Source organism: Bombina bombina, chromosome 3 (genome assembly GCF_027579735.1).
Source record: "Bombina bombina isolate aBomBom1 chromosome 3, aBomBom1.pri, whole genome shotgun sequence".
In the NCBI taxonomy this organism is placed as follows: Eukaryota; Metazoa; Chordata; class Amphibia; order Anura; family Bombinatoridae; genus Bombina; species Bombina bombina.
In genome coordinates, this window is record NC_069501.1 from 1,256,217,898 (window position 1) to 1,256,232,794 (window position 14,897).

General features: G+C 40.1%; 1 protein-coding gene across 1 annotated transcript in view; it reads left to right on the top strand.

The window, feature by feature from the left end:
• NUMA1 (nuclear mitotic apparatus protein 1) overlaps window positions 1-14,897 on the top strand; it is a gene marked incomplete in the record, with an annotated part of 309,504 nt that overhangs the window by 24,261 nt on the left and 270,346 nt on the right. Inside the window, 4 exon segments of the mRNA XM_053708792.1 lie at window positions 1,189-1,260; window positions 4,145-4,230; window positions 7,871-7,953; window positions 9,158-9,246. Coding sequence (XP_053564767.1) covers window positions 1,219-1,260; window positions 4,145-4,230; window positions 7,871-7,953; window positions 9,158-9,246 — 300 coding nt within the window.

Consider the following 14,897-nt stretch of genomic DNA (forward strand, 5'->3'; position numbering starts at 1 on the left):
AAGGATGAAATCTGTGGACTCATCGTATCGTAAAAGAAACAAATTTATCAGGTAAGCATAAATTTTTCATTTTCCATACTGTCCCAACTTTTTCAGAATTGGGGTTGTAAATTCAAATTTTTTACACTGCCAACGTTTTCAATGGAGAACACTTGTGTATGTCATTATGCTCCTAAATACATTTCATGCACCTTCCTCTAATCCTAGGTGCTATGATTATGGTACCTAGCTTACACTGCAGGTATCCAAATGAGACTTGCTGCACATGTGCAGGCTGATAAACACTGGAATGCAGTGGCGCCTAGATTTCAACATGACGGTATCCATGAGGGGAGGCGGAATTAACTTCAGTACTATGTTTTTATGTGTTTAATGTCCCTTTAAGGACATGCGCTGTACCCTGTACAGATGCTGTGTCCTGGGCTGTCAGAGCGGGTTTTGTCTCCAGCAAGTGAGGCTTTGAGAAACTGCATAATGGAGGCCACCCCAGGTTAGAGATTGAAGGGAGATGGTGTTACACTGCATGCCTGTCAGTGATCAAGATCATTGGTAAATCTATTACATGATATACATCATGCTCGTGTATATCGTGCTTTTGCTGGATGCCTGCAAGTGAGGCTATCTAGCAACATCGCAATAGTAGTCCAAAAATGGTTTCCTGTGTGTACAATCACTGACAGCCAGTCTAGCCACTAGCAGAGCATACTACTTAAAAAAATAATTCCCCATTATATTCTGTATTGAAGAGATACCTAGACATCTGGAAATAGTTCTAACATCAAGTGCTCTTGCAAAACTTCAGTAAACTTCCTGGCTTTTCAACAAAATATAGAGACAAAGAACAAAGTGATAATAGAAGAAAATTAGAAAGTTGCTGTTCTATCTGAATCATGAAAGAAAGCTTTTTGGGTTTCATATCCCTTTTAAGGGTTAATATCCTCTGAATCATGACCGTTTTATTTTGGCTATCATGTTAGCTTTATTGGAAGGCTACAGATTAGCTACCGGTTCTTTTCTGCTAACTTGATCTTTGTTTCTCTGTCTGAAGTGTTTTGGGTTTTATTTTTTGTCCACCCTTGTGTGTTTGCTATTTGAATGTCTGCACATCTGCTAAATAAACAGGTTCCTTTGTATTGCAAACTACATAATGTAAAAAATAATGCTAATTGTATTTATACTTTTCCTCAGGGGTTTGAGTGAGCTGCAGAGGAGGAAAACATGGCACTACACAATAACAAGATGGATGCTCTCCTCTCATGGGTAAATATACATTGGCTTCACCATCTCTCTCACGTGCCAGCATAAAGTAATTATTTATTGTTTAGAGAACACGTCTGATCCCAACTTATGTACCTGCCATTCATTCACAGGCCAGGATCAGATAAGCACAGCGGGTGCCTATGTACCTGCCATTCATTCACAGGCCAGGATCAGATAAGCACAGCGGGTGCCTATGTACCTGCCATTCATTCACAGGCCAGGATCAGATAAGCACAGCGGGTGCCTATGTACCTGCCATTCATTCACAGGCCAGGATCAGATAAGCACAGCTGGTGCCTATGTACCTGCCATTCATTCACAGGCCAGGATCAGATAAGCACAGCGGGTGCCTATGTACCTGCCATTCATTCACAGGCCAGGATCAGATAAGCACAGCGGGTGCCTATGTACCTGCCATTCATTCACAGGCCAGGATCAGATAAGCACAGCGGGTGCCTATGTACCTGCCATTCATTCACAGGCTAGGATCAGATGATTAGCGCAGCTGGTGCCTATGTACCTGCCATTCATTCACAGGCTAGGATCAGATGATTAGTGCAGCTGGTGCCTATGTACCTGCCATTCATTCACAGGCCAGGATCAGATTAGCGCAGCTGATGCCTATGTACCTGCCATTCATTCACAGGTCAGGATCAGATGATTAGTGCAGCTGGTGCCTATGTACCTGCCATTCATTCACAGGCCAGGATCAGATGATTAGTGCAGCTGGTGCCTATGTACCTGCCATTCATTCACAGGCCAGGATCAGATGATTAGTGCAGCTGGTGCCTATATACCTGCCATTCATTCACAGGCCAGGATCAGATGATTAGTGCAGCTGGTGCCTATGTACCTGCCATTCATTCACAGGCCAGGATCAGATGATTAGTGCAGCTGGTGCCTATGTACCTGCCATTCATTCACAGGCCAGGATCAGATGATTGGTGCAGCTGGTGCCTATGTACCTGCCATTCATTCACAGGCCAGGATCAGATGATTAGCGCAGCTGGTGCCTATGTACCTGCCATTCATTCACAGGCCAGGATCAGATGATTAGTGCAGCTGGTGCCTATGTACCTGCCATTCATTCACAGGCCAGGATCAGATGATTAGTGCAGCTGGTGCCTATGTACCTGCCATTTATTCACAGGCTAGGATCAGATGATTAGTGCAGCTGGTGCCTATGTACCTGCCATTCATTCACAGGCCAGGATCAGATTAGAGCAGCTGGTGCCTATGTACCTGCCATTCATTCACAGGTCAGGATCAGATGATTAGCGCAGCTGGTGCCTATGTACCTGCCATTCATTCACAGGCTAGGATCAGATGATTAGTGCAGCTGGTGCCTATGTACCTGCCATTCATTCACAGGCTAGGATCAGATGATTAGTGCAGATGGTGCCTATGTACCTGCCATTCATTCACAGGCCAGGATCAGATGATTAGCGCAGCTGGTGCCTATGTACCTGCCATTCATTCATAGGCTAGGATCAGATGATTAGCGCAGCTGGTGCCTATGTACCTGCCATTCATTCACAGGCTAGGATCAGATGATGAGCGCAGCTGGTGCCTATGTACCTGCCATTCATTCACAGGCTAGGATCAGATGATTAGCGCAGCTGGTGCCTATGTACCTGCCATTCATTCACAGGTCAGGATCAGATGATGAGCGCAGCTGGTGCCTATGTACCTGCCATTCATTCACAGGTCAGGATCAGATGATTAGCGCAGCTGGTGCCTATGTACCTGCCATTCATTCACAGGCTAGGATCAGATGATTAGTGCAGATGGTGCCTATGTACCTGCCATTCATTCACAGGCTAGGATCAGATGATTAGTGCAGCTGGTGCCTATGTACCTGCCATTCATTCACAGGTCAGGATCAGATGATTAGCGCAGCTGGTGCCTATGTACCTGCCATTCATTCACAGGTCAGGATCAGATGATTAGCGCAGCTGGTGCCTATGTACCTGCCATTCATTCACAGGCTAGGATCAGATGATTAGTGCAGATGGTGCCTATGTACCTGCCATTCATTCACAGGCTAGGATCAGATGATTAGTGCAGCTGGTGCCTATGTACCTGCCATTCATTCACAGGCCAGGATCAGATGATTAGCGCAGCTGGTGCCTATGTACCTGCCATTCATTCACAGGCCAGGATCAGATGATTAGCGCAGCTGGTACCTACAGTTGTATACAAAAGTTTAGGCACCACTGACAATTTCATGATTTTTATTTATAAATAATTGGGTGTTTGGATCAGCAATTTCATTTTGATCTATTAAATAACTGAAGGACACAGTAATGTTTCAGTAGTGAAATGTGGTTTATTGGATTAATAGAAAATGTGCAATATGCATAAAAAAGAAATTAGACGGGTGCATACATTTGGGCACTCTTGTCATTTTGTTGATTTGAATAAACGTACTTACTGTGGTCTGACCTCACACCACATATAAGAAACATGAGGTGTTTTTATAAAAAGTGTCTCTCGCGCGCTCTCTCTGTAATGTGCATTTGTTCTATTTTAAACGAATGCCGAATTTGGCCCCCGCCAGCTGCATTTGGCTCTTTTCATAGCCCGATTTTTCTTCTTGTGAAATTGCAACACACAAAGGTCAGTGCAAATCAAGATATTTGTGTCTTGCACTTTTAGAATAAGAAATATGGCTCTGAAAAGAACAGATTAATGCCGGTGGGGGCCATATTGGGCATTTGTTTTAATATGAAACTAACAAATGCACGTCTGCTCCTGTAATTCATTTGGCCTGTGTTACGTGAAACCTAAAATGTGCTCTCTTGTATGGCAGGAATGTTGCATTCTGTGTTACGTTTGTATTGGTGTTGGCACGTTTATTTAGCGTTAATCTATTTGGTTGCAGGTTAACAGCCTGAAGGTGGACGAACCTATTGATCGATTGTCTCAGCTTCAGGATCTGAACGTCTTGATTAAGATAGTCACAAAACTGTGAGTAGTACAGGCGAATCCACCTGCCTGAAGAGCTTTATAAAGATCATTTATGCTGCAGCTACTGAACCGTGACAAAATGATCTCTTTACACAGCATGAAAACATTACATTTATAGGAGCTGGCGAAGACCCATCTATTGATTGGGATTGTTATAAGAACACGAAACCCAACATTTTATTTCATGAGATAGAGCAAGTGGTTTTAAATAACCTTTCAAACACATTTGCTTCATTCTCTTGATATCCTTTGTTGAAGGTGCAGCAATGCAATACTGGGAGCTAGCTGAACATACCAGTTTAGTCAATGACCAGGCTTGTATGTGCAGATAACTCCCAGTAGTGCACTGCTGATCCTTCAACAAAGGATACCAAGAGAATTAAGCAAACCTAATAACAGAAATACATTGAAAGGTTGTTTAAAATTCTGAGCTCTATCTGTTTCTTGAAAGTTTAATTCTGACTTTAAAGGGACAGTTTACCCAAATTAAGATTTTTTTTATTTGAAACTGCTGGCATAGTTAAAGGGACAGTATACTATAAAATTATTTTTCCCTTAATGTGTTTCTATAAAAAAAAAATTACCAGCTGCAGAGTCTAAAATGTATGTGATTTGCTTTTTAAGGCTTCTTTGTGTATATGAATTAGCTGATTTTGTGTTTTGAAGCCACAACCTAATAAAATGAGTTGTTGAGCTTGTAGATATAATCAGATTGCATTACTTTATCACATTATGTACATATACATGTGTCTTTATCTTATATCTGTAGGTATAATCAGATCGCATTACTTTATCACATTGTGTACATATACATGTGTCTTTATCTTATATCTGTAGGTATAATCAGATCGCATTACTTTATCACATTATGTACATATACATGTGTCTGTATCTTATATCTGTAGGTATAATCGGATCTCATTACTTTATCACATTGTGTACATATACATGTGTCTTTATCTTATATCTGTAGGTATAATCAGATCTCATTACTTTATCACATTATGTACATATACATGTGTCTGTATCTTATATCTGTAGGTATAATCGGATCTCATTACTGTATCACATTGTGTACATATATATGTGTCTATCTTATATCTAGATATAATCAGATTGCATTACTTTATTACATTGTGCACATACACCTGCTTCTTTATCTTATATCTGTCCATAAACCAATCACCAATACTTAAAAAAACAATGGAAAATTAACATTTTATTACCTTATCTCTTCTATAACCCACTGGGTGTGTAATTTAATTTATTCTACTGACTGTTAACACAGCTTGGCCTTGAGGACAAAAACTTTCAGGATGGGTGGGGATACCAAAGGCTAAATAAACTATTTCAAATGCCAATATAAGGGTAATGGAAATACTTGTAAACAATTTAATACACTTCAGCAGGTAAAGTGGATCATTGGTAACAAATTAAAGAGGTGAATTTTTTTTGAGTAAACTGTCCCTTTAAATATACTAGTGCTGAGCATACAATAAACCTCATTTTCTTTCTCTGAAAATATTTTTTTTGAAATCTCAGATGTTATCACTTAACCCTTACCCCTTTTAGTTATGTTTGGGCTGTGCGGCCACTCTGGTCTTCCTGCCTTCAGTGCATAGCACATGCTCCACCCCCCTGGCTCAGTGTTGAGTAGTGAGCAGTTTTTTTCTTAGAGCTTGAATACATACAGGTCAGTGACATCTGTCTGCAACTTATTTAAAGAAAAAAATCGTTTGCAACAGAATTCCACTCCTGTCTTTGAACACACTTTGACACTGACCTGTATGTATTCAACTGAGACGTCAAATCCGCATCGGCATGAAGCTTCAATTGGCTAGAAAGCAAATGTAATTTTCCCACTGCCAGTCTCACAGATCACGGCTGTATAACTTAGGTGTGTGCAAACATTGTATACCATCTTGCAGCTGTAACCGATTATTCAGTTTGCATTACAGAGAGGACTGACTAAGCGGCAGGTTGTATATTATGCAGCAGTTTCTGTTGCTAGATCATATACAAGGAAAGGTCTCTACACAGAGTAACGGTTATGTAACCAAACTAAAAAATATAGAAAATCACCCAGGTCTTATGCAATTCTGCTTCCAGAGAAATATAAATGCAAAGTGTTGGGAGTGATATTTTAATTTTTGTTAGCTGCTGATTGTGTGTCCACATTGGAGGTTTAGCATATCATTTACTAAAGCACTTTGATTGGCCATGGGGCAGGGTAATTGAGGATTGTAGCACTGTCCCTTTATCAGGACGTTCCAGGGACATTGGGCTGAATTGCAAAGAAGACAAAAAATGTTAAATTATATATTTTACAAACTAATTCATTTATGTATTATCATCTCCTTTACTTGTTAATACGGTGTTATTGCTGCTAATGAACTACATTCCCATGAGTGAACTGGTCCTTCAAGGAGCCTAAGGGGAGCTGGATAGAGGGTAAATATTCAAACCTCACAATCTCCACTCCATGCGCTTTCAGATGTTGTGTAATCTTGGGCATGTAAAGTTAACGCACATTAAAAAATAAATAAAATACATTTACACTTATAGTGGGCTTTCAAAAAGGCCTAGAGACCCTCATTACCCCTTTTTATAAAGTCCCTAAGCCCCTATATGTTTTTATTGCCAGGGGATCGCTGTGGTATTAGTGATCACCTGGCATAAATGTGCAAGTACAGGTAGAAAACCCTTTATCCAACTGCGTGGGACCGGGAAAGGTTTGGATTTTGGAATATTTGCATCTGTAAAATGTTACTGCCTGTAGAGGGAATGGGAACAATTCAAAACATCTTCTGTCATTTAGGTAATATTTACACATCATGATGCAGCTTATAAACCTAAAGGTAGCTTTATATAATTTTAATACTTTTTGTATTCACAGTACCCTCAGAAAGATAGTACTGTAATCAGAAAGGTAATATTTGTTTTAAATAAATATAGACTAGCCTTTGCATTTTACAACACTGAAATCAAACCAAAGACACAGACCGAGAAGATTGTGATTACAGGTGGGGAGAAATAGTAGTTTTTATATTTTTTTTTTTTATTTAAAAAAAAAAAAATGAATTAAAAAGTTTGGATTTTGGAATTCCAGATTTGGAGATTTATACCTGTATTTGAGGCTTATGGGAGCCCCTGTGTGCACATCAGTTGTATAACTTTACCCAAAGACCCTAATTTATGGGGATAACTTCTTGTTTTGGCTCTTGCGTTTAATGGGGGGGGGGGACACACACGTGCACCAACATTAAGTTAAACATTAATATTTAATTTTAATGAGGAGTTCTCTAGGCACTTTATAATAGGTCACCAAAAAGGCCTAGAGACACCCAAGACCCCTTATTTTAAAGCACGGAAGCTCTTCTTTAAAATAAAGCCCTTACGTAAGTTTTAATAGCCAGATGATCACCTAGCGTGAAAAAATGTGCGTTCATTTGAGTAGAGGTGCTATGTAGACTTCAGTTTTATATAACTATATTAAAGGTCCTTTTAATTATGAGGATAACTCCTTCTTTATCAAAATAACTATCCAATAACGCTTTGTGATTTATTTGGTTTGTCTCTTTTATATCCGTTGTTACACACAGTAATGTTGTATGCCGTTTGTGCTGACCTGTTGTTTTAGTAACGGGAATGCAGAAGAGACTGCTCAGATTCTGCAGGAGCCACTGGACGACCGGATCAAATATCTATGCACCTTTTTACAAAGTAAGTGGGATCAGCATGAGAAGGATATGCAAAACTAAATTACATGGCGGCCCCTTCTGATGTTCTTATGCAATAGAGAGGCGAAGAACTAACATTATTTACTGTAGGTGTTGGCCAGTATAATCTGTATCCTAGTGTGTCACTTGTTTTTAGGTATTTAAAGGGACAGGCTACACCAAAGTATTTGTTGTAAAAAGATAGATAATACCTTATTATCCATTCCAGGGTTTTGCCTAACAAACACTGTTAAATTAATATACTTCTTACCTCTTGTGGTTGCCTTGTATCTAAACTTCTGCAGACTGCCCCCTTATCTCAGACTTAATAGCCTGCCTCATGAATAACTCCAAGGGATTGAGCACAATGTTATCTATTTGGCACACAAGAACTAGCAGTGTCTTGCTGTGAAAAGCTATAAAAATGCTCTGATTTAAAGGGACACTAAACCCAAAAATTTTCTTTCATGATTGAGGTAGAGAATACAATTTTAAACATCCCAATTTTCTTTTATTATCTGGTTTGCTTCATTCTTTAAATATACTTTGTTGAAAAAATATCAATGCACATGGGTGAGCCAATCACACGAGGCATCTATGTGCAGCCACCAATCAGAAGTCCATGAGCCTATCTAGATATGCTTTTCAGCAAAGGATATCAAGAGAATGAAGCAAATTACATAATAGAAGCAAATTAGAAAGTTATATAAAATTGCATGCTCTTTCTGAATCATGAAAGAAAAAAATGGGTTTCATGTTCCTTTAAAAGGCGGTCTTGAGTGGCTTAGAAACAGGCAGAAATTTAGAGGTTTAAATGTTAAAGTATATTAATATAACAATGTTGGTTGTGTAAAGCTGGGGAATGGGTAGTTAAGGCGTTGGCTATCGAAATTTGTTTTTGGGGTAGACTGTCCCGTTTAAGACTCATTCTAAAGTCTAAGCATTTGATGAGTATTCCCCTACACACTTTGCACAACAACGCAACCGCAGCATCTGAATGTGCAGAGTCTTCAATATAAGCCTAAAGTACTTTTAATTCTAATATTCCTCAACACTCGTGGTTTCATTCATCTAAAGAGACTTTTATAGGGCTAACATTTCCTCCTTTTTAAAAAATAAATAAAATTGTCTAAATGTATTTTAGAAACTTATTAGTGTCGTTGCTTTTTCTCACTTGAGTCTTCCATTTCATCTACCACTTCGTACAGGGTACTGTAGATATGGCTCCTCCGCAGAAAATCTGGTTCAGTGGCAGAAGATTCTGCATGGAGAAGATCTAGAACCTGAGCTTTCCAAGGTAATCTCCCCTTGCCCAGCATATATTTAGCATAATGATATTGAGATGAATTAAGGGACTTCGCTATAAAAGATAACATTCAGCTTGGAGTGTGGTCTCTGAAGATGGCAATGTTGATTCATTTAGACTTGTGAGCAAGACGACAATGGCTGCTATAAAAGGCTTCTCTGGCGGTGTTCAGGGATGAAGCGCTGGTCAAGGAATTCTGTAGCATTCCATGAAACCATTCACTGATGTGTGGAGAGTAGAAAGCTATGTATTGTATATTCTGGCTATTAGAGCAGCATTATATAAACTTACTATTACTAATCGTGTCTATCCTTTGCTTTTACTGCAGTTCTTTACCTATTTTGAATGAATCAGTCTTGTTAAAGTGATTCTAAATTAACAACAATGCTGCAACGGAATCAGTGCAGTAAGAAACATACTTAACTTTTTAACCTGACCCTGCTAGCCAAACATTCCAACACTGTTTTGTCAAGATGTGCAGTACAGCCAATCAAAAGTTGGAGGGCTCACACTATTGAATATACTAGAGGTGCTCTGCCACACCCCCTATAAAAACCAGAGTACTTGTGTAATCCTATGTAACAAGACTTGTGTGTGTATAGCAGCGGTGCAGTATTCTGTGTGTAGTGGAGGGGCAGTCGTGTGCTTCTACAATAGAGCATGCTATACATCTTCTGATTGGGTCTACTGACCACCTTGTCACAACTTAAATAAAGCAGTGCTGACACTGAGCGGCCAGCTGCCTTGAGATAAGAATTTAAGGGGTTAAAAAGGTAAGTTAAGGGGCAGTAAATATCTTGAGATTGTAAAATAAAATGTAGTTAAAGGATCATTAAATGCAGTAGAAGTGCGTAACCATCAAATACATAATAAAAGGCAATAAACAGATTTAATAAAAATAAAAAAAAATGACTTCAGTTTGCCGACCCTTGTATCATGTGACAAATCTCTTGCACATGCTCAGTAGGAGCTGTTGCCTCAGTGTGCATATAAAAGGCTGCACAGTTTGACTAAATTTCCTGTGGTATGTGCAGGGCTATACAAATAAAAACAAAAAAAGATGTTGATTTGAAGTTTCTATTTGAATCTTGAGTTTAATTTTGACTTGTGTCCCTTTTAAGCTATTTTGCAATATATTTTCATTATTTTTCTCCCTGTTTTCTGTAATTTAACTATGAAAATGGGTTTTCTTGGTGTCCGAACTTAAAATACACACTACAGACCTCACAAGCCTAACCCTGCTTCATATCTGTGGCTAGCTGTGTGTACTCAAGTAACAAGCCTGGATTGGCTTTGCAACAAAGTTTATTTTGAGAATGTTTAGTTTTGCCGTTATACCACCTGAGACATGTTGCATATGTTGTCCATCTGTTCTAAATGAATGGAAAGTGCTGACTTATGATACCTTTCCATCTTTTGATTATCACATTTAATTAAAAAGTTGTATTTCAGCAATACAGGAAAACTAAAGTTAAAAACGAAATTTTCATAATTCCGATAGAGCAGCAGTTTTAGATACTTTCTGGTTCTCTGCCTCTATTAAATTGTGCACAGTTTCTGAGACGCCAGTTACTACTGAGCATGTGCAAGAATTCAGTTCTATGCATTCTGTAATTGGCTGATGGCTGTCACATGATGCGGGGGGTTGGAAAAATGAAACTAACTTTAAAACTTGTCAGAATAATCTAATTCTTTGAAATTGAAAGTAAGCGTAATTATATTTTATTATTATGCAACTCTATAGTATTTAATGGTCATATTTAAGGAGTAAAGCTCTCCCTAGCTCTTTAGCCTTTGCAGCGTCAGCAGTTTATAGATTTTACTTTTTGGTCTCTATTGAGTGTAGAACAAGCACCATCTGCACAAAAGCAAGAGCGGTTTTAAAGGGACATGAAACCTAAGTTTCTCTCATGATTCAAATAGAGTAGCAATTTTAAACCACTTATTTATTTCTATTTCTTCTATAAGGTACGACGAGTCCACGGATTCATCCTTGTGGGATATTATTCTCCTGCTAACAGTAAGTGGCAAAGAGCACCACAGCAGAGCTGTCTATATAGCTCCACCCCCCAGTCATTCTCTTTGCCTACTCTAAGTACTAGGAAGGGTAAAGTGAAAGAGGTGATAAAATATTAGTTTTTATTTCTTCAAGCAAGAGTTTTTTTGTTTTAAATGGTACCGGTGTGTACTATTTACTCTCAGGCAGCAGATGGATGAAGAATGCTGCCTGGAGGATGATGATCTTAGCATTTGTCACTAAGATCCAGAGCAGTTCCTACAGAATGGCTGAGGAGTACAGGAAACTTCAGTGTGAGGAACGATTTCATGCTATATAGCAGTGAGGTATGTTCAGTAATTTTTTCTGGAGAGACTGTGGTATTTCAGAAAGGCTGACAGTATCCCCATGAGGGTAGGGGTAAGCAGTAATCCTAAGAGCTATAGACAGGCATTACTAAGCTTGCATAAGGGGCTAATCAAAAAATGGTTGACACTGAGTTTTGAATGTTTGTGGGCAATAACTTTTTGGGCAACTTTATTGAGGGTACACTTGGCTTATTTTTTTTTGGGTCTCAGGATCCACATGGCTAGTTTAAAACCGCTCTGGTGTGGTTCTTTGAGGCTGTAGAGACATCAAGTGAGATGGGCGGGGCCTATTTTCGCGCCTCAGATGGGCAGTTGTTTTCACTCAGCAAGCTCCAACTCCTGAGGGCCCTTGTGAATGTTTTGGGCCAAATCGAAGCTTTAAGCTATATATTATATATATTCACTATCCCTGAGGACAGGTAGGAGCCACAGCAGGGCTGTGGCAAGGTGCTGGGGGTGTAGTTAAGTTTACCCCACAAACCGGATTGCACAAAGGGTTAAATTTCCTTGTGGGGCAAACTCAACTACACATTGAGTCTGCATGCAAAAATTTGAAAAATTTGGTGCATTTTAAAGCAGTTTTGCAGAACGTGTATGCTTTTTTTCTCTTAAATGCGCAGTACCGTTTTTTTAAGATTGCTATTTTTTTCACTAAATAAAGTGTTTTCATGCTTGTTTGTAGTCATTACTAGCCTGTTCAACATGTCTGACATTGAAGAAAGTAATTGTTCAATATGTTTAGAAGCCATTGTGGAACCCCCACTTAGAATGTGTCCCTCATGCACTGAAAGGTCAATAAATTGCAAAGAACATATTTTAGCTACTAAAAGTATGTCGCAGGATGATTCTCAGTCAGAAGGGAATCAAGTTATGCCATCTAATTCTCCTCAAGTGTCACAACCATTAATGCCCGCACAAGTGAAGCCAAGTACTTCTAGTGCGTCTAATTCTTTCACCCTGCAAGATATGGCCGCAGTTATGAATACTACCCTCACAGAGGTTTTATCTAAGCTGCCTGGGTTGCAGGGGAAGCGCAGTAGGTCTGGTGTGAGAACAAATGCTGAGCCCTCTGACGCTTTATTAGCCTTATCCGATGTACCCTCACAATGTTCTGAGTTGGGGGTGAGGGATTTGCTGTCTGATGGAGAGATTTCTGATTCAGGAAATATGTTCCCTCAGACAGACACAGATATGACGGATTTTAAATTTTAAACTAGAACACCTCCGCTTATTGCTCAGGGAGGTTTTAGCGACTCTGGATGATTGTGACCCTATTGTAGTTCCAGAGAAATTGTGTAAAATAGACAGATTTCTAGAGGTTCCTGCCTACACTGATGTTTCTCCGGTCCCTAAGAGGATTTCGGACATTGTTACTAAGGAGTGGGATAGACCAGGTATTCCGTTCGCTCCTACTTTTAAGAAAATGTTTCCCATATCAGACACCATGTGGGACTCGTGGCAGATGGTCCCTAAGTTGGAGGGAGCTATTTCTACCCTGGCTAAGCGTACAACTATACCTATTGAGGACAGTTGTGCTTTCAAAGATCCTATGGATAAAAAATTAGAGGGTCTCCTAAAGAAAATATTTGTTCATCAGGGTTTTCTTCTCCAACCTATAGCGTGCATTGTTCCCGTAACTACTGCAGCTGCTTTTTGGTTCGAGGCTCTGGAGGAGGCTCTTCAGGTTGAGACCCCATTAGATGATATTCTGGATAGAATTAGGGCTCTCAAGCTAGCTAATTCTTTCATTACAGATGCCGCTTTTCAACTGGCTAAATTAGCGCCAAATAATTTAGGTTTTGCCATTTTAGCGCGTTATGGCTTAAGTCCTGGTCTGCTGATGTGTCATCAAAATCTAAGCTTTTAGCCATCCCTTTCAAGGGTAAGACCCTATTTTGGCCTGAACTGAAAGAGATAATTTCAGACATCACTGGAGGGAAAGGCCATGCCCTTCCTCAGGATAAGACAAATAAGATGAGGACCAAACAAAATAATTTTCATTCCTTTCGAAACTTAAAAGGTGGTCCCTCTACCTCTTCCCCTGCTGCAAAGCAAGAGGGGAATTTTGCTTAATCCAAGTCAGTCTGGAGATCTAACCAGACTTGGAACAAGGGTAAACAGGCCAAGAAGCCTGCTGCTGTCTCCAAGACAGCATGAAGGGGTAGCCCCCAATCCGGGACCGGATCTAGTAGGGGGCAGACTTTCTCTCTTTGCTCAGGCAAGAGACGTTCAGGACTCCTGGGCTTTAGAAATCGTAACCCAGGGGTATCTTCTAGATTTCAAAGATTGTCCTCCAAGGGGGAGATTCCATCTTTCTCAATTGTCTGTAAACCAGACAAAAAGAGAGGCGTTCTTACGCTGTGTAGAAGACCTATATACCATGGGAGTGATCTGCCCAGTTCCGAAAACAGAACAGGGGCAGGGGTTCTACTCCAATCTGTCTGTGGTTCCCAAAAAAGAGGGAAACTTCAGACCAATTTTAGATCTCAAGATCCTAAACAAATTCCTCAGAGTCCCATCCTTCAAGATGGAGATCATTCGGACTATTTTACCAATGATCCAGAAGGGTGAATATATGACCACCATGGACTTAAAGGATGCGTATCTACACATCCCCTATCCACAAAGATCATCACTAGTTCCTCAGGTTCCCCTTTCTGGACAAGCATTACCAGTTTGTGGCTCTTCCCTTCGGGTTGGCCACAGCTCCCAAAATTTTCACAAAGGTGCAAGGGTCCCTTCTGGCGGTTCTAAGGCCGCGGGGCATATCAGTGGCGCCTTATCTGGACGATATCTTAATTCGGGCGTCGACTTACCAAATAGACAAGTCTCACACGGACATCGTGTTGGCTTTTCTAAGATCTCACGGGTGGAAGGTGAGCGTAAAAAATAGTTCACTTATCCCCCTCACAAGAGCTCCATTCCTGGGAACTCTGATAGATTCGGTGGACATGAAAATTTTTCTGATGGAGGTCAGGAAATCAAAGATTTTCACCACCTTCCGAGCTCTTCATTCCATTCCTCTTTTTTTCAGTGGCTCAGTGTATGGAGGTAATCAGACTAATGGTAGCGGCAATGGACATAGTTCAGTTTGCTCGCTTGCATCTCAGACCACTGCAACTATGCATGCTCAAACAGTGGAATGGGGACTATGCAAATTTATCTCCTCAGATAAATCTGGATCAAGAGGCCAGAGACTCTCTTCTTTGGTAGTTGTCACAGGATCATCTGTCCCAGGGAATGTGTTACCGCAGGCCGGCATGGGTCATAGTGACTAC